General features: G+C 42.6%; 3 protein-coding genes and 1 long non-coding RNA gene across 5 annotated transcripts; 3 read left to right on the top strand and 1 right to left on the bottom strand.

The window, feature by feature from the left end:
• Positions 1 to 178: 178 nt before the first annotated feature.
• Positions 179 to 3,279, top strand: LOC118361791 (fat storage-inducing transmembrane protein 1-like). The gene is made up of 2 exons (XM_035742016.2): positions 179 to 609; positions 2,184 to 3,279. The coding sequence occupies exons 1-2, from the start codon at positions 392 to 394 to the stop codon at positions 2,887 to 2,889; spliced, it is 924 nt and encodes a 307-aa protein (XP_035597909.1). The 5' UTR covers positions 179 to 391; the 3' UTR covers positions 2,890 to 3,279.
• Positions 3,174 to 6,735, bottom strand: LOC118361793 (proteasome activator complex subunit 1-like). 2 transcript variants are annotated; one of them, XM_052483932.1, is made up of 11 exons: positions 6,517 to 6,735; positions 5,642 to 5,674; positions 5,475 to 5,554; positions 5,251 to 5,352; positions 5,044 to 5,101; positions 4,742 to 4,839; positions 4,529 to 4,597; positions 4,343 to 4,410; positions 4,179 to 4,233; positions 4,018 to 4,104; positions 3,174 to 3,500 (listed from the first exon to the last, which is right to left on the bottom strand). In XM_052483932.1, the coding sequence occupies exons 3-11, from the start codon at positions 5,490 to 5,492 to the stop codon at positions 3,420 to 3,422; spliced, it is 636 nt and encodes a 211-aa protein (XP_052339892.1). In that variant the 5' UTR covers positions 5,493 to 5,554; positions 5,642 to 5,674; positions 6,517 to 6,735; the 3' UTR covers positions 3,174 to 3,419. The 2 variants fall into 2 exon arrangements, with proteins under 2 accessions (XP_052339892.1, XP_035597918.1); XM_035742025.1 differs by having other exon boundaries at positions 5,475 to 5,537.
• A 5,467-nt stretch (positions 6,736 to 12,202) lies between these two features.
• Positions 12,203 to 25,993, top strand: LOC118361202 (phosphoenolpyruvate carboxykinase, cytosolic [GTP]-like). Its single transcript, XM_052483920.1, has 10 exons — positions 12,203 to 12,835; positions 16,830 to 17,042; positions 17,481 to 17,665; positions 18,085 to 18,291; positions 18,491 to 18,678; positions 19,048 to 19,210; positions 20,863 to 21,078; positions 23,865 to 24,002; positions 24,241 to 24,336; positions 24,960 to 25,993. The coding sequence occupies exons 1-10, from the start codon at positions 12,804 to 12,806 to the stop codon at positions 25,427 to 25,429; spliced, it is 1,908 nt and encodes a 635-aa protein (XP_052339880.1). The 5' UTR covers positions 12,203 to 12,803; the 3' UTR covers positions 25,430 to 25,993.
• On the top strand, positions 21,223 to 21,714 carry LOC127912897 (uncharacterized). The gene is made up of 3 exons (XR_008083970.1): positions 21,223 to 21,355; positions 21,448 to 21,585; positions 21,632 to 21,714. It is a non-coding gene; the product is annotated as an uncharacterized LOC127912897 (long non-coding RNA).
• Positions 25,994 to 26,950: the final 957 nt, after the last annotated feature.

Raw genomic sequence — 26,950 nt, 5'->3', positions numbered from 1 at the left:
TAGTGACAAACACAGACAACTGGGATGGACTGAAATATACTTTGGCATCAACAGCTGAGCCTGTGAATGGAGGGCCTAGTGGAGAGGACTTTGCCAAAAAAGGAGACTGGCTTTTTTCAAAATGGGGGGGTAGGAAGGAATGGGTGTAAACCATGTGCTCTGACAGCCAGAGAGATAAACGAACACAGGGTAGGAGTGTACAGCACTGGACAGATACAAGTACAGTCAACACTTGACGACAGAGCGTACTCTCTGCCCGTAGGAAGAGGACGATGACATAAGAATCGAAAGATGTGACTCTTAAGAAAGTTGGCATAAAAGCAATGGATCCAAAGATTGAAAACAAATCGAACAGAACTAATAGAATAATGACAAGGGAGAAACTACACGAATGGCTAAGGACCAAAGCCGACCGGTGAAGCTTGCCATGATGGTCCTAAACTCTGTTCTGGTGGTTGTTACAGACCTTTGGGCTGGACTGCTTGGCAGCGCCGTATTCAGACGCCATTTTCACCTCCTGTTGTCGGGCGTGGTTCTGTTTGGACCAGCCCTGAGTCTCTGGGTGTCCAAGTACAGCATCTTTGCAAACAGGAACCACTACCTCTACAGGTGAGGTCTTTTTCTTGTTTTTGACAACACCCATCAGTATTAAGGAAAGCCACTATTCATGTGGATTAAATGGGCATTAGCATGATATATAATATTGGAGAGAATAGATAAAAGTTCCATTCTTTCAAAGCTCTGTTATTGTTGTTCTGTGATAATGAATGTGTAGTTTATGTTTCACACATAATATTCTTCCAATGGCCATACCATCTAGCTCTGTCCCAAGCAGGCGCGGACTGGTACAAGAATTTGGCCCTGGCACATCACTGTGTGCACCGCGGTATATTGGCCATATAGCACAAACCCTAAGGTGCCTTATTGCTGTTATTAACTGGTTACCAACGTAATTAGACAAGTAAAAATAAATGTTTTGCCATACACTGTTATACCACAGCTGTCAGCCAATCAGCATTCAGGGCTCGAACCACCCAGTTTATAATGCAAATTAGTGCTTGTCATATGTGTTTCCCTGAATCAATACATACCCTAGGTGTTCATTACTATTACAGGGCTCCAGACTAAAACATTTCCCTGGTGTCACTTAACTTTTACAGTTGGTTGCACCAGCCCATGACTTGGTCTGACCCAATTCAGACCAAGTCATTCATTAAGAAGTATAATAGAGTACTAAGGTATTTCATTGAGCATGTCCAAGCAGGAATACATGATTAAAGATATTTTGATGTGCAGTCACTAACCTAATCCAGTGACCATTGTGAATTTTGGGTTGACCGTTAAGACTATAGATTCACATTTTTTTGTTTTGTTCAGAGTTGAATTACATACATCTTTATGTACACTATCTAATATCATATGCAAATTCATTTGGGGTTCAACACCTGACAAAAGTGGAAACTCAAAGCAAATTAACTCGATCGCTAACTCTGAGTATAATACCCACTGCTAGTAGCCATGTATTCAGCCAACAGTAACTGTAATGTCCTAAAAGAAACTAGCAGTTGGGGGCTATTACCCATGAGCCCTCGCGTGCGTGACGCTCCATATCTCAAAACCAAATCAAATATTGTGGTTGTAAAATAGTTGCTATTGAGATCAATAATGAGAGTTGAGAAGAAGAAAAAATAACTTGGGGGAGTGACTTGCTCATCATTAGAAGCAGGTACCAGCGAGGACACAGGCACCAGCGAGGACACAGGCACAGAGCAGACACTTTCATTAGAGGAATCATCAGGATATTGCACTTTACTGTATGACCAAATCATGGTTTTAGATGATTCTTTGAATGCGAGTTGAGAAAACTGGGTCAGACCATCTTGGTAGGGGGGCCGGTAATTTCCCACTGAGCAACCAAAAGCTCATTATAGATTAGTAAAACAGAGAAAATGTGCTCAAAAATATACAAATACAAAAACAAAAAAAATGGCCCATGGGCCACATAACCTTTTTCCATATAAAAATATTTTTTGTGTGTCAATTTCGACCAGCCCAGCCAAAAATAAATGGTCCAGCCATCTGGCATTTGCCAGAATTGCCAGATGGCCAATCCACCCCTGGTCCTGAGCTATTTAGCCATCTTACATTTATACTTGATACCTCTGCTTTGGATTCTCTTTCAGGATGTTCCTGCGATCGGGCTGGGCCTGGACCTGTGTTTTCACTGGCTCCTTCGTCTTCGTCCTCTCCTTCTCCATCCGTCGATCCCTCTCTCTCTCCGTTCGCCATCTCTCACGGATAGCCACTGTGGGAGCACTGTTGTGGGGCTCTCGCAGTCTCCTGACTCTGCTGGAGAACATGGCAGGCAGCTGCTACGAGCCCATGCCTGCTACCCTGGTTGGGGGCCTGAACCTTGGCCAGGGAGCCAGTGTCCCAGGGCAGTCCTTACTCCTGCTCCATGAGGGCGAGCGCAAGGCCTCCTGCCTGAAAGCGGGTATGCTGTGGCAGGGCTGGGAGGTCTCGGAGGACACTCTTCTCCTCTGCCTCTGCTGCCTGCTCCTGGCCGAGGAGACTGCAGTGTTGGGGCCCTACCTAGCCCTGGGAGGGCCCTCGGGGCCCCCGCTGCGCCTGCTCTTCCTACTCTGTGTCTCCCTACTGGGTCTGTGGCTGTTTCTGCTGCTCTGTCTGCTGGCTTACTTCCCGCAGTTCCCCTCCCAGCTTCTGGGGGGAGCTCTAGGGTGTTTGGGCTGGAGGGGGCTGTATCAGGGTTGGTATCGCCTGCAGCCCAGCTGGTGCTGTCCAGGGTGGCCTGGAGAGGGACTTCTCATCACAACTCAGAGAGAGCCGTACAGTGAAAGGGGTGTTCATGACGTGTGGCCAAAGCATTGATGTCTTTGGCTAAAATATTATTTGCAGCCCAGATCAAAATAAGAATGGATAGGACTCCACAGCAAAAAGGGCTCTCTGCTTGATATTTTATAAAAACTAAAAGTAACATTTCCATTGGCTTTATAGTCAATGTGATAACTCCTAACATCAAGAACATCGAATTGGATAATAGCAGGAAGATTATTTATGTACATTACCACAGAATTGAGAAAGTCAAACTTTCAGAAGCAAAATATTGAAATACTTTCAAATCTCACCACGAAACATTAAAATAAAATACTCACTTGATGTTTACGCCAGTTATCACTACTTTAATTTTGAAATCTGAATACATTGATTGTGTAATACAGCAGTTTTTTGTTATGAAAATGAAAACGTTTTTTAAATCCACTGTGTCTGAAGGTATTCAGTGACCCAACAAGCCGTATAACATGTTACACTACACGATTTGTATCATCACATGTGAATGGGTGAGGAAGAGTGTGTCGCTATATTGCTGTCTCCAGTGGATGTTCACAAGAGTCAGTTGATCAGTAGATGAGGGCCTTGCAGTCCCCTCTGGGCTTCTTGATCTTGTCATAGTTCTTGTTGATGATGTCAAACAGCAAGGCCTGGTGAATGGGTGACAGAAATAGCAGGGTAATTACATCACTGAAAGCCTTTCATCATCATTAGATTGGATGAGATAGATTTTTTATTTATTGTCTGTTTCACACAGATATTTGCTTTATGCCAAGAAAATGCACCACGATAGACACATCAAACATACAAATTCATCATCATCACCACCTACAATGACTCTTCTTTTTACAACAAGGGCATCAAAGATACAAATTCATCATCATCATCATCATCACCTACAATGACCCCCCCCCCTTTTTTTTTACAACAAGGGCATCAAAGAGAGGAAGACAGGTAGGTAAGTACAATGTGCGGAGCAGTAGAGGCATTGGTAATTATAAACTTAATCAATTTGTTCGCTTGATAACAGGGTTTGGTTTCCATTCACAACTCTAAAAGTCCAGGTAAATACTTCACACTGGGAAAGTTTAACTTGGAGGTTAAATTATGGGGGTGCTGAGCACGTCTAATGACGGACAGAGAGGTATGATACATGAGGGTGCTTACATAGGTGTTGCGGATCTCCAGAACCACGATGCGAAGCTCACAGTACTGGTACTGGTCCAGCTCATGCACCAACTGCCTGTAGTCTCCCTGGAGGTAGTTACACAAAATATGGTCAACACACACACACAAATGAAAGCGATCACACACACACGGATACTAACCACATGAGGTTGTTTTGAGGCCTTGGCAACAGCATCCCCTCTCTCACTGTAGTACCTGATAACACCACAGATAATGAAGGTGTTTGTTAGTCACATTAACACAACAACTACATAACAAATTAGATAGGAGTGTAAACAGTGATCTTTTGGTTAAGGTCTCTTACTTTGAGATCTGTGTCTGGAATTCTTCAATCTTTGTGCGAGTGTTGGTCAACAATTCAAACACCTTTTCCTGTGGACCAGGGTTAGGGTTAGAGGGTTAGGGTTAGGGTTGAACGTAGGACCTACCAACAGTATTATCAAGGTATGGCTGATATGACAATCATTTTATTAAGATCAGAAAGTCTGACCTGTACAGCCACCCCAAAGTTGTTCCCATCTTCAATTTTGGGAATCTGAAGTTGCACCCACATTGACACCTGCCAGAGTAAGAGATCATAGTATTTATGTATTTCTCTAGACACTTCTCACCTATTTAGGAAAAGATGTGCTAGTGAATTTGAGATGTAAAATAACAGTTTGGCCCACACAGAGACGAACAGAGGGACAAAGGGCTGACTGACTGTGTTCAGTTTCTCTTTCAGTAGCTGGATCTGAGGCTTGATCTCCTTTAGAAGACGTTCCACTCTCTCGTTGCAGGGGATCGGACCACAGGGAGGCCCTTCGGGAGAAACACCATGAGAAAACTCAAAGAGTAGGATGAAGTTATACAAACACACTGGTCTAAGTTTCTATGTGTGTGTCCTCTCTAATGGTTAAGGTTAGGATTAGCGGTAAGAGTGAGCTGATCCTAGATCTGTGCAATCGGGCAATTTGACAGCTAACCCGCAGTTGTAAATCGGTGCCATTGTGTCTTCTTAACTACCTGCGTCTTCATCTTCTTTCTCGCTGTCCTTGTCTTTCTTCCCTTCTTTTGCCTCTTTCTGCAAAACAAGTGAGAAGAGGGGCGGGCGAAGGATTTTGCATGGTTCCTTCATGTGTGTATGCATGGTCGATACTACTTGGGAGTGATTCCAGTGTAATCCAAGGAGTTAATCATGATAGACCGCTGAATTGGGTGAAACGTCTGTACCTCCTCTTTCTTCTTTTGCTTAGCCTCTTCTTTAGCCGGGTCTGGTATTGGGATGTCGAGAGGGGCCTTCAGAGCTGCCAGGCCATCAGTGCTTAAGGATGTCTGGGAACCATTTCACATAAACAAAAATATAGATTATATTTGCATTCTTATGTACAATAGCTTTGCATCAAGGTATTTGGACTGAGATTGAAAGGTGCGCTTGTGTTTTTCCACAGCCTCACCTTCAACAGCGTTTCCATCTCTGCAATCTTCTGAGGGAAGAATGATGTGACCAGGGTCTCTGCCTGTAATACACCGGTTACTAATGTTGGACACAGTTATCGTTTTAACACCTCAAATGTGGTCATTTCGTTATTATTCAAGTAGACCTGCACCACTAAGGGCCTACCTCTTTAGTGAGCTGAGTGCAGAAATCATCAACCTAGGAAATTGAAACCAAACACAGAAAAAAGGTTTAGAATTCACAGCAGAAAACCCAACTCCCAATGTCTCTATAATGTTTGGACAGTTACTTTCACCTGGACTGTGGGTCAGGTTCACCTGATGCAACACAGTGAATTTAAATTCAGACACTACAATCAGCGTGAAAATGTTACGTTTCGTATGGTATGTATTCATTTGTGGATGTCCATAATCCATTTCCTATGATATGTTAGGAATTACAGTTTATTGTGGCTAACGTTAGCTAGGTGACTGGGTGTCTAACTTTAGCTAGGCTAGGGGTTAAGGTTAGGTTAAAGGTTTAGCTAACATGCTAAGTAGTTGTAAAGTACCAAAAATAAGTTGCTAAAATGAAAAATTTGTCCATGATGAGATTCAAACATGGGTTACTAGACGTTTGCGTTATATGCCCACCCTTTGCCTTAAGTAACCGGTCTTATCTAACCATCCCAAAACATCGTACGTACGTATGCGCGCGCTCACTCACTCACTCACTCGCTCACTCACTCACTCACTCACTCACTCACTCACTCACTCACTCACAACATATAATAGTAATTTCATCGTCCCAAGATTTACGTGTACTATGTTACGTCTAGTCTATGAGACTAGGGTGTGATGTGAACTCACATGTCCCTATTGTTGGTCTAAATGTCAAAACGCCTTGAAGATTAACAGGGCTGCTGAGTTATCTGACACAAGTTATATTGATAGGCTATAGTTGATATTAGGCTATAGTTGATATTAGGCTATAGTTGATATTGATAGGCTATAATGATTATATAACGTTAGACAAAATTCGAAAAGAATGGACAAATTTACCTGTTTCTTCGACTCCGGGCGAATGTCTATGGAAGTCATCTTGTGATGGGAATTGATTTACTTGATATGCAAAAATGACCTTTTGCAATGCAAAAATAGAAAGCAAATAAATAGTTCACAGAATGCGAGGATTTTCGTAAATGTCTGATAGTGCAGAACGCTGAAATCAGTCACCCGTTAGTCAGCTCAAAAAGTGAAAATGAAAGTAACTGAACCCTTCTCACGGAGACGTAATTTCCTGTTTAGAAGATCAAGCTAGAGCATCGTGGGATATGTAGTTTGATTATGGGACCGTAGCGTACCACAGTGTAGCCCAGTGATGGGTACGGAATAAACACAGGCTTTGTTCTATGAGATAATCTTCATCAGCTAACGTCACTTTTTGTGCATTTTGAAGCATTAATGTATGACTGCAGTTCTGAGTGTGTCCTATAGATGGTAATGCTGCTTCTGCCATTTTGAGTGGTATGCTCATGGTCAGTTTATGTCTGTCTGATGTCATATGACTAATGAAACCTACTTAGTCATATGACATCAGACAGACATAAACTGACCATGAGCATACCACTCAAAATGGCAGAAGCAGCATTACCATCTATAGGACACACTGGATAAATATATATATATATTTATCCAGAATGCTTTCTGATTTCCAATTTTGTTTGAATTCATAATAACCATGGATAGCCTAATAACTCAGAAGACAGAATACTAAACTGTAGCTCCCAGTGTGCAAGTGCACATGACATGAAGTTGGCACTCAATTAGCAAAGAAACCATGATTACAAAGACTACAGTGTGCAAGCTGGGCCAGTCTTGGTCATAGGGGCTTTCTCACTTAAAGTTTCCATCACCTGAAACAACCTAATTCAAGTAGCCTAATTGCTGCCCTACGCAGAACAATTACAAGCCTTTCTACAGATTAAAAGTTGCTCTCTGCTCAGAAAGCTTGAAAAAGCCATGAAGGGTTGAGAAACGCTGCTTCTCTGAGAGGTATTATTGCTTTTTGAGGGCAAGTCAATCCTATTATTGATCTTTTATGTTACAGTATAGTAATTTTGAATCTTGACAAACAAACTAAACAAAAAATGTCAATGGTATATTATATACTTAGAAAAAATGGCTGTCCTTATATAAACAAAAAGGGTTCTATAACTTGCTTCATATATGGAACCCCTAAAAGCTCTGTATAGAACCCTTTTATATGGTTATTGGATTAAAAACCCAAGGCTTCTTCTTCTCTGAACCAAAATTGGTTCCATATAGAACCCTGTATGGTGCCATTTATGAATTATGACTACTACTAATAAATAGTCAGATTTTTTTAGCCAAGAATATAATATAATAAACATTAACAGACCAAATAATACCAGCAATGTTTTGACATTTTATTGTCATTATATGCAAACATAGTTTGGAAATATGCACTGGTGGCCAGGGTGGAAACTGTTTGCTTGAATGATGACCAGCGTCAGTCTTGGCACCAGCTCTGTGGCTTTATGGAACAGTACAGTAGGGGTTGTTGCCTGCTGGGTCTGGAGAACAAGATAAAAGGAGCAACAACATGAGTTCATCTACAGAAATAAAGATACATTGCAAAGCAGACATATAATCATTATGATTTAGAAGAATAATTTACATAGAGTTGTTGTGTCAGCAGCAGCCGAAAGAGAGATCCTCTGCCTCTGATGGCTTACTGCCAGACTGAGCAAAACATAGTGTGTCAAAAGCCATGTATTATTCAACCATATTATTCAACCATGCTGGTCATTTATGAACATTTGAACATCTTGGCCACGTTCTGTTATAATCTCCACCCGGCACAGCCAAAAGAGGACTGGCCACCCCACATATGCTCTCTCTAATTCTCTCTTTCTTTCTCTCTCTCTCGGAGGACCTGAGCCCTAGGACAGTGCCCCAGGACTACCTGACATGATGGCTCCTTGCTGTCCCCATTCCACCTGACTGCTGCTGCTCCAGTTTCAACTGTTCTGCCTTATTATTATTCGACCATGCTGGTCATTTATGAACATTTGAACATCTTGGTCATGTTCTGTTATAATCTCTACCCGGCACAGCCAGAAGAGGACTGGCCACCCCACATAGCCCGGTTCCTCTCTAGGTTTCTTCCTAGGTTTTGGCCTTTCTAGGGAGTTTTTCCTAGCCACCGTGCTTTTACACCTGCATTGTTTGCTGTTTGGGGTTTTAGGCTGGGTTTCTGTACAGCACTTTGAGATATCAGCTGATGTACGAAGGGCTATATAAATAAATTTGATTTGATTTGATTTGATGTAATGATTAACTAGCCTATTGAATCACCACGACAAATATATATAAATAATTTAGATAAATACTTCCTCTCAGTCCGCCCACTGCCCATCAAGTGCATTCAACAGAGGTCAACAATAGTCTTGTAATAGCTCCATGAAACATTGTCCCCTCATCTGACTCCACACTGAAATAAAAGTAACAATTAGCTAGTAGCCATTGTCAGGCTGGGTCTGTAGCTCTATTTGGCATGTTCCATAATACAAAATCATGTTTCTTTGTAAGAGCTAGCTTGTAAAGTGGCTATTTAAAGAAGCCTAGCTTTGACCTGTCTAGCTTGTTAGCTAGCTAGCTTACAAACAGTGCTCAAATGATTTCTCTATCTAGTCTAGCTATAGTTTATTAAATGGCTGACTTCATTTATTCAACCACAGTCCTCTTGCATCCTCATGTTGGAATGGCGGTTGGATTTTTAATCAGAATGGCAGTTGGTTTTTAATTCAGAATGGCGGTTCAAATTTGAATAGACCAAAAGGTTCTATATAGAATCCTCCTTTTTTTAATGTAAGTTCATATCAAATCAAATCAAATGTATTTATAAAGCCTTTCTTACATCAGCTGATATCTCAAAGTGCTGTACAGAAAGCCAGCCTAAAACCCCAAACAGCAAAGATGTAGAAGCACGACATATGCTTTTATTTCCTCTTGCTTCTAGCGAGCAGTAAGTTGTTGTGTGCTGTTTGCCACTCCGACCTCTGCAACAAAGTTGCAAAATCGTGATTTCGATCTCGCCCTGCTTTAGAGAGTTAATGTTATCAAGGTTATTTGCCTAGAAGCCCCTTTTTTATGTAAGAGTGTATGCTTTTATTTCCTCTTGCTAGATTTGTATGAACCTCGCAAGCGTGTAAGATTCCTAAGATGTACTAAGCTGGACACCGTGTCTAATATTGAAACAATGGTGTGGCTATATTTAGGTCATTTATGCTGCTCATGGCAACACTGTGGTGTGATTACTTGCATCATGAAGGGTGCTTTGACCTGCAGTTGTTCCACTTTCAGCAAAAAAAACTCATATTGGATCCAAAGTTATGAAAATATGGTTTAGAGCCACCCAAGCACATTAATAATGGGGCTCTCAGCAACTTCATGATAAATGTAATTGATTTCATTTATCTACTTAAGTAATGTGGTAAGTAATGTAAACATTAAACATTAAGTAATGTACATGTCAACATCAGTTTGAAATCAGCCACAATTGATAAGATCCAATTAACTTACTGCAAATCATTCTAATTGTTTTGTCTGATTATTCAAATTATTTAATTGACGATCGTAATCTGAATATTCAGCTGTCAATTAATCATCCACTTGTTCAAGTAATAACCTGTGCAAACCGCAGTAATGAAGTCAGTGGAGATATTCAAACATGATTGTGGGCACGTTGGGTGGCAGTAACCAAAAGGTTGCTGGTTCAAATCCCAGACCCGACTTGGTGAAAAAAATCTGCCAATGTACCCTTGAGCAAGGCAGTTATCCTTAGCTGCTCCAGGGTAGCTGTTGATAATGGCTGAACCCTAGCCATGACCCCACTCTTTGAAGGTGTCTCAGGGAGAGTGGGATATCCAAATAGGATAACTTTAAGCACCTAATAATATCTATTATATTATATCAGTGTTGCAGTACAGCCAAAAGAATGACTCTAAAATAGCTGTCACAGCAGTAGACATGAGTTATTAATTGAGTGAGTGATTTAAACTTAAGTTGTTTTCCATTTCTGCCTAGTTGCGAAATATACTGACCAAAGGTCTTTCCTCAATGGATGACAGATGATGAAGGGGAGGGGAGCGTCTAGGAGAGAAACATGGTAGCAAAGGTTGCCTGACATATTAATAGTGTTCCATGAAATGGTATTAGTTCAAACTACAAATACAACTCTGAAACAAGTTCATTATTGATGCATTAGTTACGATTATAATAGAACAAGCGTCAAGAGATCTTGTTTGATCCTCAGTCAAATCATTTTCCTTTTGGTTCTAGAACATTTAAACCAACCTAGAAGTACGACTCATTATTGCATTTGTCTGCCTTCTATTCTTGAATGTGCATTTAAAGATGACATTTCAGTTTCTATCCTGGTTCTGTGACCTGATTTGAGAATGTAAAAAATGAACAACAAAATAAATAAAAAATCAAATCGAATAACCCACATTACTTGGTGTCAAATCAAATCAAACAACCCACATTACTTGGTGTGAGAAGGGTCTGGTTGAGACCTTACTTTTCAGTTGTTCCCTTATCAGTGTACATGTAACCTATGATAGGCCTCTCTCATGGACTCTCATGGACTCTCAATGTAAGATAACAAGACTAAGTCCACATTCCAACCATGATTTGAGCTTCAAATGCCTTTTTTTTTTTTTTGCCAGCGGCAGCATTTCTGAATGTTCTCTTTGATAACCGAGGACTGCATCTGTGGGCGGGGGAGTGAATGCATAAATAGTGCATGGTCTTCTCCATAATATGGCGGCTGATTCTGCTGGCCATAACCATGGATTATAGAAGTTTAACCAGTGGTACTGGGGGCTCATCTTTCTTTGAACTCTGTCTACCCTACTGTCATTATCTCTCTCTCACTGTCCACACAACCTCCCCTTTAACTTTTCCTCTCTCTTTCCCTCTCTAACTTGGAAACATTAACAGGAAATCTGCAATTTGCAACCCTCAGACCAGGCTCAGACATGGCATTGCTTGGTAGATTCTGGACAGAACTGGTCAACAGATCAGAAGTTTTTGTCCCATCCACGAATACAGCTCAGGCATCCAACACATTGAATGAAAGTACAATGCAATGAAAAAGAGAAAGAACATAGCGGTATCACAGATAGCAAATATCTTTAGATTAATCCCATATACTTTCAGCCTAGTATGCTTCATACTGCTCATAGTTGCCCTTATCAAAATCGAACTAAAGATGCACAGAAGTCATGATAGGTTATGGCATCTACTCATAACGCAGGTGTCAATCATGATGACATAGTTTCGGGAATTTGTCAGGCCTATTTGTCCTACAGGTAGGCCCGTGGCAGTGTGTAATAATTTAGGTAGGTCTACTAGTTTATGTTATAACACGTTTGTTGGATAACCTGCATCGCACCAGCTGGATCAAGAGAATTTACGGAGCCAATATTGTCATTTTGAGATATCCTTCCGCTGTACTATTTTTTTTCAATGACTTTGCATTTATTCTGCTGACTCTGCGTGTCCCTTTCGAGCACACACCAAAAGCGGGCAACTATTTCCCTCAACATTGATTCTCCATAGGTTGTACGTGCCTTACATCCACCACCAGTCACCATTGCTGAAGTATATATGAGGGTCACCAGGGCAGGGCGGCTGTTGTGTCTTAGCGGATACAGGAACTTCAGAGCTTGCATCACCCGGTAGAGGCGGTTTGGTTGGCTGTGAAGGAGGCAGGAGCAGGGATAGGATAGTCGTATGAAATGCGCCTCTTAGTTTTTCATGCTTTATTGAAAGCGAGTAATTTTAACATAAAATCAGACACCTCGCGGTCCATTTATTTGTTTTCAGATTGTCCTGTTTTCTAACTTTTTTTTCTGAACGGATATAACGAAGATCTAGCTACATCAATAGCCTACTGCTGGATTACTTGACGAAATAAATATACATTTGCGCGTATAAATATATTTATATATGCAATCGGTAGGCTATTCGTTTGCATTAAAGTTATCAACCTAACCATCATCGTCGACTGCGATGCGCAGAACCTAGATTCAGTCAATGTGTTTGCCTCCGATAAATTGTTACACGTGTTGCAAAGTGCAAAGTTCTTTCATTAGCCTGTACTGGGCAACCTCAGCAGTGCAGTTCTTCTTCATAGACCAATCAGATATGAGTTGTAGTTGGTGCTAAAGGGTTACACGACGCTCTTATTCTCTCTCTCTATATATTTTTTTTTTTAGACTTTTAAATTTCATTACCCCATTTTAGTATTTTACAAGATGTCGTGCCTTTTGCTTGGACTTATCAGAAGGTGAGTATCTTAACATTTTGCCATTTGAAACTCAATTTATACCGAACAAAAATATAAACGCAACATGCAACAATTTCAAAGATTTTACTGAGTTACAGTTTATAATAAGAACATCATTATATTGAAATACATTCATTAGGGCCTAATCTATGGATTTCTAATGATTGGGAATACAGATATGCAGAATACAGATATGTTGGTCACAGATAAAAATGGGCCTCACAATGGGCCTCATGATCTCTAAATGGTATTTCTGTGCATTCAAAGAGCCATTGAAAAATTCAATTGTGGTCTGTGTTTGGATGTACTGCCAAATTCTCTAAAATGACATTGGAGATGGCTCATGGTAGAGAAATGAACATTCAAATCTGTGGCAACAGTGCAGTCTGCATGCCAATTGCACATTCCCTCAACTTCTGTGGCATTGTGGCGTTTGACAAACTACACATTTTAGAGTGGCTTTTATTGTCCCCAGTACAAGGGGAACCTATATAATAATCATGCTGTCGATATGCCACACTTGTCAGGTGGATGGATTATCTTGACAAAGGAGAAATTTGGGCACAAAATTTGAGAAATATGCTTTTTTATGTGTATGAGAAATTTCTGTGATCTTTTATTTCAGCTCATGAAACATGGGACCAGCACTTTACATAATATATATAATATTTTTGTTCACTGTATTTCCTTATTGACCAACCATGGCATAGTGTAGCCTTCTCAGCAACATTATGGTTTTTCAACATTTTAGAAACTGCAATGGTAGCCTAAAGATGGTATTAAATTAGTTTTCATGAATTAGTAATATCCCTATCGTGGATAGGATACTTTACCCAGTTGTTATTGCTATCTCACTCAAGATATTGTATGTCTGTTGGCAGCAATCCTAAGCAAACATCCTTCTTACGATAGGGTATATGTTTATGGCGGCAAACTAACTCAGGGAATACACACACCCTGCAATATCAGAGAAACATCGTAACCTAATATCAAGGATACATAAACAACAGATTAAATGTCCACAAACTAAGGTTTTAAATGTTCCTATTGTAGAATGGAAGGTCCTATTGAAGAATTTGAGGAAGCACTGAAATGCGAAGCAGTGAGCCATTCATCATCTACAACTTGATTATCAGTTCTGCAATAGTGTCAGACATATAGCACAGCACACACCGAGAACTCTGTGTCTTGGTTTGTGTTAGGCAGATTTGGAAGTGCACAAATCTGACCATCCATATTTCAAAAGCTGTTTGCCTCTGAGATAGAAAATGACGGAAAGAATTTTAAGATCCTGTTATAACAAGTGAGGGAGACAGGACGACCCAAAGAGACATGTCCCTCATTTTGAATCTCTTACGTTCCTCCTTCACAACTCTTTCTCTAGGCTTTGGTGACGTCACACGGAGACTAAAAAAAGTAAATGTGAGCTGTCTTGAGTGCATCTTGTCTTGACAGTCTGGAGAGGATCTATGTCCATGTGTCTGTGCATTTGTGATTGGTGCATGAGTGTTGATACACAATCATAGTGCATTATGGGAGTTAGGGGTTTTAATGACTTCTGCATGTATATGCATGGTGAATGAATGTATTTCCAGTGTGCATGTGCTACGTGCATTTCTGCTCAGTTCCTGAAAATTCCTTGTGGACCAAGCTATTAACATTCAAAATGGGGGGGGGGGGGTGTGTGTGTGTGTGTGGTGCATGGTGATTGGTCTACGTTTTTGTCCTGGTGTAAATGAGACAATGCAAAGCTCAACCGGGACCCAAAGAGAAGGCCACAGGGGTTGAGAAATGATACATTGTTATGGTCATCGTTGTGCTCACATGTTTATCTCTCCCTAAGTCAGGATAACACTGTAGCCTATTCCTGGTTTTACATTCAGTTTCACAGAAATGTCTGTGGGCGACCCACAATGGGAAAGCAGGGTGCGCTGGTAATTGAATATAGCTTATGTTTTTGGTGAGCTACATTGCAAAATTACACAGGCAGACTTGTACTCTTTAAGTTGAACTGTGCTGCTATGGTACTTGTAGTTGGAGCTTGGACTTTTGCCACACCCTTAAATGGAAACGTATAGAGCTTATACAGTACATATGAACTCATGTTACATGTTCAGCACATTCTCTTTCCTTTAAAAAAAATGTTTTTTTCTTTTCTTGTAATATTGTGCAGCACGTGTATAGTTTAGATGTTTGCATGACAGAATAAAAGCTCCTGCATTATACTCAATAGATTTTCAGTGAAGTCTTTTTTTTTAAGTGGCCTGAAGCATGGCATTCTACAAGGTGGAAAGCCTAACCTTTCTCCTCTCCTGGTTCATTTTTTGTTTTTTTGTCTGCTTGCTTGCTCTCTCCCAGTCTGAAGTTTCTCAACACACATCTGGTCGGCTGCATGCAGAAATGTCACTTATAAGAGACTTCATGAACCGGAGAAGATCTTTTAAGACGATGTATCATCACGTAAAGGGTTACACAGTGTTTGAAATAACATTTGGTCCCTGTGATGTTGGGCAAGAATTGTTCTTGGCAATATGCCATTTTTCCATCCACAACATGTTATCTTCTCAGTTTGCACCTAGGGCACTGGGCAACCTTTAACCTTTCCTTTAGAAACGCCGTTATGTACACGTCAAGTTTAATGACACCAACGATGCAGCCAATTGGGGCTGGTGGCGGGCTAGCACTTTTACCAGGTAACAGGGAGCCTAGTGGTTAGAGCATTGGGCCAGTAACTGAAAGGTTGCTGGATTGAATCCCCGAGCTGACAAGGTTAAAAATCTGTCGTTCTGCCCCTGAACAAGGCAGTTGACCCACTGTTCCCCAGTAGGCCGTCATTGTAAATAAGAATTTGTTCTTAACTGACTTGCCTAGTTAAATAAATCAAAATCTTTCAACTAGTAGAAAAGTGTTATTTTTGAATTTCAAGCCAAATAGTCAATGGACCTATAACCATGAGTTGGAATGTGAGTTCAATTGTAAATCAGCTCCCAGAGCCAAAGAGAGCCCTAATCAGTTCCTAGACTTGTCAATAAAATGAGTTTAAAAAAGTTAAATTGAAGAGTGTATCTGAGAACCCATATCGTCATTCTCAACCTTATTATTGATTGTTTTTCCTTATTTTTTTGTGAAGCCATCGTGCCTGGTTTTTCTAGTCAGCTAGTCAGATTGCTCACGCATGTTGTAACTGATTGTGTTTATGAACACTGCTGTTAACAAACAACAGAAAGCCCCCCTACGTGCCCCTGCCATTATAAAGAGCCCTGAGCTGAAGTCTCAGGTTGCACTGCCCTGGACACAGTTTGCATTAGATTGCCCACTTCCTGCTACTTACTTACATTCTTACTTAGCCTGAGGAAGAGCAGCAAAACCAAACCGCGTAGGAAGATGGCTGCTCTTTCAATGGCCTTTCCTCATGAAAGTCATTTGCGTTTTGAACGTATGGGATATGTCTCCCGGACTTGTAAATCATGAGGAAGGAATATGTATGGATGCTGTTGTAGTATATGTTCAGAAGTAACACATTCACAGTGCTTGCCTTTGTTTGGGGAAACCCTAAAAAGTGCGATCTGAGAAGTGACAGTAGATTTGTCCATTACCGCTATGCATTATTGATGTGTGGATTATTCACCAGCACTAATAGTAGGACTATAGTAGGACTACATTGTCCTCTAATCTGCTCTCCATTGAATTGCATCCCTGAAACAATACTGAAGAGGTTGATCGTGTGTCTTGCTACCATTATGCATCTCGCTACCCAGTATTTAAATGTTGTTTGTATTGTTGCCTATTTTGACACCAGATTTAAATTTGATATCCGTTTTGGATATTTGTTTATTTATTAATTTTTAAACTGCAAGTTGCTAAATGATGGTAATATTGCTCCTCTTACAGCTGATATCATGTATATTATGGTACAGAATGTTTTTGAATACAGTTCACCTTCCTGTCAGCCTCCGTAACACACCCACTCTTACCTCCCGGTGTCTTGGTACAGACGGGGTGGAGTGGGGACATCCGTGGGGGTCCGCTCCTTAGCCTCGATCCCCTCCCTGCCTCCAGCGGTGGCTGACTTTGTGAAGAGGGCCGTGGATGAGTGCAAGCCTGCCAATGTGCATGTGGTGACTGGGAGCGCGGAGGAGTCCGCCCACATCCTAGCTGGCCTGGAGAAAGACGGCATGGTGAAGAGGCTACCCAAGTATGAGAACTGGTGAGTGTTGCCGTGGTCCCCTACCTACTCTATCACCGCTGTGATTGGTGGGACTCTGGCTCTCACACTGGTGAGTGTTGACTCCCCTACTCCCCTACCTACTCCCCTACCTACTCCCCTACCTACTCCCCTACCTACTCTATCACTGCTGGGATTGGTGGGACTCTGGCTCTGTATGTCAGGAAGCAGTAAGATAGTGAGCGAAGGTAATGTAGAGAAGAATATAATACATTAGCTGTGATTTTTCTGGTTAGTAAAGAATGCTTACGTTGAATATGTACCTTATTGGGAGTACTAAGTCTATCAAACTAAGTAATCTGGCTTTTTAATCACTTTTTCCACTGTGGACCTGAAGCTCATCAAAAGCCTGTTATTCTCACTCTACCATAAAGAATGATAAGATAATTAATAGTCTGTTTATGGCCTTTATCTCTGCAGCTGGCTGGCACGTACAGACCCCAAGGACGTGGCTCGGGTGGAGAGTAAGACTGTGATCGTCACCAAGAACCAGAGGGACACCATCCCTATCCCCGATGGGGGGGCTAAGAGCCAGCTGGGCAGCTGGATGAGCGAGGGTGACTTCCAGAAGGCCAGACAGGACCGCTTCCCAGGCTGCATGGCAGGTAGTGGACTGTACACAACCCTCCTCTCCTTCTGGACTCTCTGGAGGTTTACACCATCCCGTCTATAGTTGCAGCTGTCCACACTATATAAATAGTCTGTAATGGAGTGTTATTCTTCAGTCAAATTGGGTTCATCACTTTTTTTTAATGCTTGGGCTTAAATCTCAACGTTGAGTCGAGTGTTATAGTGTCATACCACTGAAGTCTAATTAGACAGTGAGAGGGCCAGTAGTCATTAAAAGACTAAATGGTCGAATTTAGGATTAAAATGTAGAGTTAAATAATTATCTAAAAAGGGCAACAACAAAAAATTGGGGACACCAACTCTTTTAATCAGATAACTGAGACTTGGTCTCTAATGAAAAATAATGTCTAACTCTCAATGTTTTATTTAAATGAACATCCTCATTCTTCCTCAGGTCGAACCATGTACGTGATCCCCTTCAGCATGGGCCCGGTGGGCTCTCCGCTGTCTAAGTTTGGCGTGCAGGTGACAGACTCCCCCTACGTGGTGGCCAGTATGGGCATTATGACGCGCATGGGCACCCCCGTCATGGACAAACTGGCACAGGGGGCAGAGTTTGTACGCTGCCAGCACTCCCTCGGTCGACCCCTCCCACTGAAAGGTACCATTTCACAGAGGCCTTCTCTCGATCTGCTGTCACGCATCGCATCCCTTACATAACCATACACATCCTGCTTTATGCCATACAGTTGCCTCACTTCATTTCGTCTCTCCATTTACTCTAATTCCATTCACTGCTTCTATATTCATTCATCCCTCCATCACCATTATCCTCCCATGGTCCCCCTCCCCGCTCCCAGCTCCCCTGATCAACTCGTGGCCGTGTAACCCAGAGAAGGTGCTGATCTCCCACCTGCCAGACACCAGGCAGATCCTGTCGTTCGGCAGTGGCTACGGAGGCAACTCCCTGCTGGGGAAGAAGTGCTTTGCCCTGAGGATCGCCTCGCGCATCGCCAAGGACGAGGGCTGGCTGGCCGAACACATGCTGGTGAGGACGGGGAACTGATAGGGGTGCACTGAATTCCCTTTTTTGGAAGGGTTCCGATAGGAATACTGTACCTTAGACAGGAAAAGCAGACCAGAATATCTGTGCTGACCTGCAATATCAGGAGATGGGTTGCCAGATACAGATCCACAGTCAGTACCTCATACAGTAGCGGGGAGTAGTTAGTTAATCTCTTGTGACGTTCCTACGTTATGGGAGAAACTACTCAATGCAACACTCTCTGTCTGTCTCTCTGTCTGTCTCTCTCTCTGTCTTTCTGTCTCTCTCTGTCTCTCTGTCTGTCTCTCTGTCTGTCTCGGTCTCTCTGTCTGTCTCTCTGTCCTCTCTTTTCTGTCCCTCCTCCCCCACCAGATCCTGGGCATCACTAATCCTCAGGGAGTGAAGCGCTACGTGGCGGCGGCATTTCCCAGTGCCTGTGGGAAAACTAACCTGGCCATGATGAAGCCTGCGCTGCCTGGCTGGACTGTGGAGTGTGTAGGAGACGACATCGCCTGGATGAAGTTCGACAGTCAGGGTGAGGGGAGGGATACACACTCAACACACACTGACTAGTACAGACTCGACCCGTAACGTACTAGTACAGACTCGACCATTAACATACTAGTACAGACTCGACCCGTAACGTACTAGTACAGACTCGACCATTAACATACTAGTACAGACTCGACCCGTAACGTACTAGTGCAGACTCAACCCGTAACGTACTAGTACAGACTCGACCATTAACGTACTAATACAGACTCGACCCGTAACATACTAGTACAGACTCGACCCGTAACGTACTAGTACAGACTCGACCCGTAACATACTAGTACAGACTCGACCCGTAACGTACTAGTACAGACTCGACCCGTAACGTACTAGTACAGACTCGACCCGTAACGTACTAGTACAGACTCGACCCGTAACGTACTAGTACAGACTCGACCCGTAACGTACTAGTACAGACTCGACCCGTAACGTACTAGTACAGACTCGACCCGTAACTAGTACAGACTAGTACAGACTACAGACTCGACCCGTAACGTACTAGTACAGACTCAACCATTAACGTACTAGTGCAGACTCGACCCGTAACGTACTAGTACAGACTCGACCCGTAACGTACTAGTACAGACTCGACCCGTAACGTACTAGTACAGACTCGACCCGTAACGTACTAGTACAGACTCGACCCGTAACGTACTAGTACAGACTCGACCATTAACGTACTAATACAGACTCGACCCGTAACATACTAGTACAGACTCGACCCGTAACGTACTAGTACAGACTCGACCCGTAACATACTAGTACAGACTCGACCCGTAACGTACTAGTGCAGACTCGACCATTAACGTACTAGTACAGACTCGACCCGTAACGTACTAGTGCAGACTCGACCCGTAACGTACTAGTGCAGACTCGACCCGTAACGTACTAGTACAGACTCGACCCGTAATGTACTAGTACAGACTCGACCCGTAATGTACTAGTGCAGACTCGACCCGTAACGTACTAGTACAGACTCGACCCGTAACGTACTAGTACAGACTCGACCATTAACGTACTAGTACAGACTCGACCCGTAACGTACTAGTACAGACTCGACCCGTAACATACTAGTACAGACTCGACCCGTAACATACTAGTACAGACTCGACCCGTAACGTACTAGTACAGACTCGACCCGTAACGTACTAGTACAGACTCGACCCGTAACGTACTAGTACAGACTCGACCCGTAACGTACTAGTACAGACTCGACCCGTAACGTACTAGTACAGACTCGACCCGTAACGTACTAGTACAGACTCGACCCGTAACGTACTAGTACAGACTCGACCCGTAACGTACTAGTGCAGACTCGACCCGTAACGTACTAGTGCAGACTCGACCCGTAACGTACTAGTGCAGACTCGACCCGTAACGTACTAGTGCAGACTCGACCCGTAACGTACTAGTTCAGACTCGACCCGTAACGTACTAGTACAGACTCGACCCGTAACGTACTCAAGCTTTGAATTTACTGTCAGGCTATTCATTTCATGGTCAGACATTTTGTACAACCCATTGAAACTATAACCATCAACTCCCTCCTGTTTTAGAGTTCATTGTGCTTCCTTCAGGAAACAAATCCATTACATGCATCTCTGTCACTCACTGTCCTAGTCACTTTGTTCTCAGGTAAACTCAGGGCAATCAACCCAGAGAACGGCTTTTTCGGTGTGGCTCCTGGCACGTCCCTGAAGACCAACCCTCATGCCATGGCGACCATCGCCAAAAACACTGTGTTCACCAATGTGGGTGAGACCAGTGACGGAGGGGTGTGGTGGGAGGGACTGGACCCCCCTGCCGCAGGGGTCTCCCTAACCGACTGGCACGGCAAATCCTGGAAAGCAGGTAGAGTTGACTCACTTGGAGTGCAGTGGGAACCAACCTGAAAGCAGGTAGAGTTGACTCACTGCAATGCAATGGGAACCAACCTGAAAGCAGGTAGAGTTGACTCACTGTAGTGCAGTGGGAACCAACCTGAAAGCAGGTAGAGTTGACTCACTGTAGTGCAGTGGGAACCAACCTGAAAGCAGGTAGAGTTGACTCACTGTAGTGCAGTGGGAACCAACCTGAAAGCAGGTAGAGTTGACTCACTGTAGTGCAGTGGGAACCAACCTGAAAGCAGGTAGAGTTGACTCACTGTAATGCAGTGGGAACCAACCTGAATGCAGGTAGAGTTGACTCACAGTAATGCAGTGGGAACCAACCTGAAAGCAGGTAGAGTTGACTCACTGTAGTGCAGTGGGAACCAACCTGAAAGCAGGTAGAGTTGACTCACTGTAGTGCAGTGGGAACCAACCTGAAAGCAGGTAGAGTTGACTCACTGTAGTGCAGTGGGAACCAACCTGAAAGCAGGTAGAGTTGACTCACTGTAGTGCAGTTGGAACCAACCTGAAAGCAGGTAGAGTTGACTCACTGTAGTGCAGTGGGAACCAACCTGAAAGCAGGTAGAGTTGACTCACTGTAATGCAGTGGGAACCAACCTGAAAGCAGGTAGAGTTGACTCACTGTAGTGCAGTGGGAACCAACCTGAAAGCAGGTAGAGTTGACTCACTGTAGTGCAGTTGGAACCAACCTGAAAGCAGGTAGAGTTGACTCACTGTAGTGCAGTGGGAACCAACCTGAAAGCAGGTAGAGTTGACTCACTGTAGTGCAGTGGGAACCAACCTGAATCAGGTAGAGTTGACTCACTGTAGTGCAGTGGGAACCAACCTGAATCAGGTAGAGTTGACTCACTGTAGTGCAGTGGGAACCAACCTGAATCAGGTAGAGTTGACTCACTGTAGTGCAGTGGGAACCAACCTGAATCAGGTAGAGTTGACTCACTGTAGTGCAGTGGGAACCAACCTGGGTCCTGTGGTCGTTTTCAATTATTATTTATTTTAGTTTTAATACAAATTAAATATATCTTGGGAGTATTAATGGTATTATAAGCTATTTTACATTATTTTTCACAATGCAAATAGTTTATTATCATAGTAATAATAATAAGCCCTTTAAGCTGGAATCTTTAAATGAAACAATGTTTTGGTAAAAAGCTGAGTGATGGACCTGGAGAAATGTAACCACTCTCAAATTCAAAGCAAGAGCTATGTATGCAAGGACTGCCCATCAAATATATTGAAATAATAGTTTTAACCTTGTGTTGAGGCTATACAGTGTTTGTTTACATTTACTATATTTACAAACATTGGACAAGTTTCTACTGTATTTTGGGTTTTGATACTCACAGTGCGGCAGGGTAGCCTAGTGGTTAGGGTGTTGGACTAGTAACCGGAATGTTGCAAGTTCAAATCTCCAAGCTGACAAGGTACAAACCCACTGTTCCTAGGCCAGTTAACCCACTGTTCCTTGGCCGTCATTGAAAATAAGAATTTGTTCTTAACTGACTTGCCTAGATAAATAAAGGTAAAACTAAAAAGTCAAATGTCACGGCCCTGACCGGCTGTGGGGAAAACAACCTGTGGTTACCTAGGTTACCACATTGGCTCACAGCAAATACTTGACCCTTTTTAAATGCAGTTTTTTTGTTATCTGCTTTTTTTTTTGTCAATTACAAAACTACATTTAAGAGAAGTACAAGATGACTTTTTCAACATTACTTGCTCCCGAGCATTCTCACTACTTAGATTCATGTAATATTGACTGTCGGGATTCCTTCATGCCCCTTTTCATGAAGGTGCTAACAGCACTGGAACATTAAGCTAAACAAGACCAACAACACAAACAAATAGACTATACAGCTAGTGAGTGGAGTTACAAATCGACTAAAACAAGTGAAATGTCTTACCTGTGATGAAATGTTCCCCACACCCATAGATACGTGTAGCCTACTTGGACATCGGGTCCCCACATTTCCCACGCAGAATAACCTGTAGCCACAGGAGTCTTGTCGCAGGCTTCATTTCCCTATGTGGGAGCATTGCCAACCGTAGGTCAGGATCTTTGACCTGCTTACATGTACACTGAACAATGAAGTTGTCTCTTTTACAATGGGGTTCAATGGGAAATAATGTTTGTTTTCCCCAATTTGTGGGTTTAGTCGAGGGAGAATTACATCTTATGCCAGGAATATCGACTTGGAGTATGGGGTATGACAGTTGAACGAAGCTCATGAGGATTATATTCTTCAAGAATTACTGGGTATATATCATTCATTTATAAGTCCCAAAATAGATGTACATTCACTGCTAAAATGGACTACTGAGAAATTTGATGTAAAAAAAATATATCTGCGACTCAGCAAATGGTGGTCCTTGAGCTTTTGGCTGTGATTTGGTGGTCCTTGAGCTTTTGGCTGTGATTTGGTGGTCCCCCGAACCAGAAAGGTTGGGAACCTCTGCTGTAGGTCTTAATAGTGACACCTGGTGACACAGCATGATACTATCCTTTTGTTGTCATTGGTTTGAGAAAGTACTGCATCACTCTTCTACTGCTGTCTCTTTCTAAATCACCACAAAGCATTTATCCATGAATCTCTATTAGTGTTAATTATAATGCAATCATGTTTCTAAGTGATTTATTTACATACAATCAAATCAAAATTTAATATACATGTTAATGTCCTAATACTATTCATTTCTAACAGTAATAATGTGTTCCAATCATATTCACCCTTTTTCTCTTCCTCACAGGAGACTCTGGCCCGTGTGCTCATCCCAACTCCAGGTTCTGTACCCCGGCGGCCCAGTGCCCCATCATCGACCCCCAGTGGGAGAGTGACGAGGGTGTGCCCATCGATGCCATCATCTTCGGGGGCAGGAGGCCAGAGGGTGAGTGGCCTCTACTGATCCAGTGACTAAAACATTGGTTTAGTAGGTCATCTAAGATTGCCACTATATATTTTCATACTAGCATCTAGTGTTGTAGCTAGTGTTGTAAATTATACAGTTTTGGTTAATGTAACGAGAACAAATACAAATGATTCCCTATGATGACTGAATTGACATTCTTATCCAATGTGTCACTTTGGGACACTGTTACACTGTTGCTCTGACCTCTGTTTCCCAGGAGTCCCTCTGGTGTACGAGTCGTTTAATTGGCGCCACGGTGTGTTTGTAGGAGCCTCTATGAGGTCTGAGGCCACAGCAGCTGCTGAGTACAAAGGTACAGTACCTCATTAACCACATTAAAGAGCTTGTCAAAGTTAATTCAATCATTTAATTCATGTTTCTGGCTCCCGAGTGGCAGCGGTCAATGACAATGCATCTCACTGGTGGTTCGAATCCAGGCCGTATCATAACCGGCCATGATTGGGAGTCCCATAGGGCGGTGCACAGTTGGCCCAGCGGCATCCTGCTTCGACCGGTGTAGGCTGTCATTGTAAATAAGAATTTGTTATAAACTGATTTGCCTGGTTAAATACAGAACAGTTCTAACATTTAAGTGGATAGGAGCTGTCTATAGAGTAGACAGTAAAAACCTCTCTAAGGTTAATATCACCTGATATTTAATTTTACCTTTATTTAACCAGGCAAGTCAGTTAAGAACATATTCTTATTTTCAATGACGGCCTGGGAACAGTGGGTTAACTGCCTGTTCAGGGGCAGAACGACATATTTGTACCTTGTCAGCTCGGGGGTTTGAACTAGCAACCTTCCGGTTACTAGTCCAACGCTCTAACCACTAGGCTACGCTGCCGATATGATGGTATACTGTTGTCCCTGATTCCTCTGTGATAATGTAGAAAACCATGACCTTTTGAATAAAATACTTTTTTTTTTCTCCAGGCAAGGTTATCATGCACGACCCCTTCGCCATGCGCCCCTTCTTCGGCTACAATTTCGGTGACTACCTAGCCCACTGGCTGAGCATGGAGACCCGCAAGGGCGCTACCCACCTGCCCAAGATCTTCCATGTCAACTGGTTCCGGAAGGACCCCACGTCGGGCTCTTTCCTCTGGCCGGGTTTCGGTGACAACGCCCGCGTTCTGGAGTGGATCTTCAAGCGCTGCAGCCGTGAGAGGGAGGACGAGGCGGCCAAGAAGAGCATGGTGGGCTGGGTTCCACTGGAGGGAGCCATCAACCTGCAGGGACTGGGTAGCAAGGTGGACATGGGTGCCCTCTTCGACCTGCCCAAGGCCTTCTGGGAGAAGGAGACCCAGGAGCTGAGGGCGTACTTTACCCAGCAGGTGGGAGCCGACCTCCCCCAACAGGTGGAGGGAGAGCTGAAGGCTCTGGAGGACAGGATCAGGAATTGAGAGGTGGAGGGACCAGATGATTCAGAGAGAGAAAGTATTGACTATTGGACATTATACTACGCTGATGCTGCTATATGGTAGTACTGACAAAAAAATTACTAACAAGCTAATTTCAATTTTGTGGAAACTGCTTTGCCTATATGTGGGTAGATGTAAACCAAAGTTTCTAAATTGTAAGAAAATACAATGAGATGATGTGACTGCATCACTGAAGAATGCAGTTCATGCTACCACACCCTGTCAGTGGCTCTATCAGTAGGTTTTAGGTGATGGAACAGAATCGGTGTTTAGCAGTAGCTTATTGACATCTTGCAAAGAAGTATAAAGGTATTGGATGTTTACAAGCTTTAGCCCAAATAATCTAATCTAATCAGGACAAGCTTAAATATCCATATTCATTTAAACATTTTTAAACAGCATTTTTTTGTCACTTTTGTATTGTTTCCAATAAAAATGATTATGAGCTAATGTTTACACATGAGATATGTAACATGTTGGACCAATAAAAATGATTTAATGTGAAGGTTTTTATTACAGTGCAATTAATAAACAACCTCAAATACAGCCTCAATTGTGTCTGTTGATCAACACCAAACATAACTGACATAACTCCCCAAAATATATAAATTAAAAATTCGTAAGTAATGGTAATATTTAAGATGAATAAAGTTCAGATTCAGTTTAGAGTGATTCCTATAATGTTCAGCATATTCATATATTTGACCTTTCTGTTACATAATTTCCAGTGTGCTGTTTGTAACACTAAGGGTTGATGGTCACTAGACTCAAAGCTGTATGTTGTGGATTATCAATCAAATGTATTTATAATTCCCTTCTTACATCAGCTGACGACACAAAGTGCTGTACAGAAACCCAGCCTAAAACCCCAAACAGCAAGCAATGCAGGTGTAGAAGCACGGTGGCTAGGAAAAACTCCATAGAAAGGCCAGAACAGAACCTAGGAAGAAACCTAGAGAGGAACCAGGCTCTGAGAACCAGTCCTCTTCTGGCTTTGCCGGGTGGAGATTATAACAGAACATGGCCAAGATGTTCAAATGTTCATAGATGACCAGCATGGTCAAATAATAATAATCACAGTGGTTGTCGAGGGTGCAACAGGTCAGCACTTCAGGAGTAAATGTCACGGCTCTCGACCTTTGCCTCTCCTGAGTCCGTAAGGGAGTTACAGCGATAAGACAAGACTGTAACTACCAATTGGGGGAAATTTAATTAAAAAAAATATATATAATAAAATAAATATGCATCATTAAACAAAACAAAAATAAACAAACATTTTCAGGACCTTCCTCTGACACCAGGTGGTGTAGAGGTCCTTGGTGGCTGGAAACTTGGCCCCAGTTATGTACCGGGCCATACCCACTACCTCCTGTAGTGCCTTGCTTTCGGAGGCCGAGTAGTTGCCATACCTGGCGGTGATGCAACCAGTCAGGATGCTCTCGATGGTGCAGCTGTAGAACATTTTGAGGATCTGAGGACCCATGCCAAATATTTTCAGTCTCC

This window comes from Oncorhynchus keta, chromosome 28, assembly GCF_023373465.1.
Source record: "Oncorhynchus keta strain PuntledgeMale-10-30-2019 chromosome 28, Oket_V2, whole genome shotgun sequence".
Classification (NCBI taxonomy): domain Eukaryota; kingdom Metazoa; phylum Chordata; class Actinopteri; order Salmoniformes; family Salmonidae; genus Oncorhynchus; species Oncorhynchus keta.
This window is presented reverse-complemented; position numbering and strand designations above follow the sequence as displayed.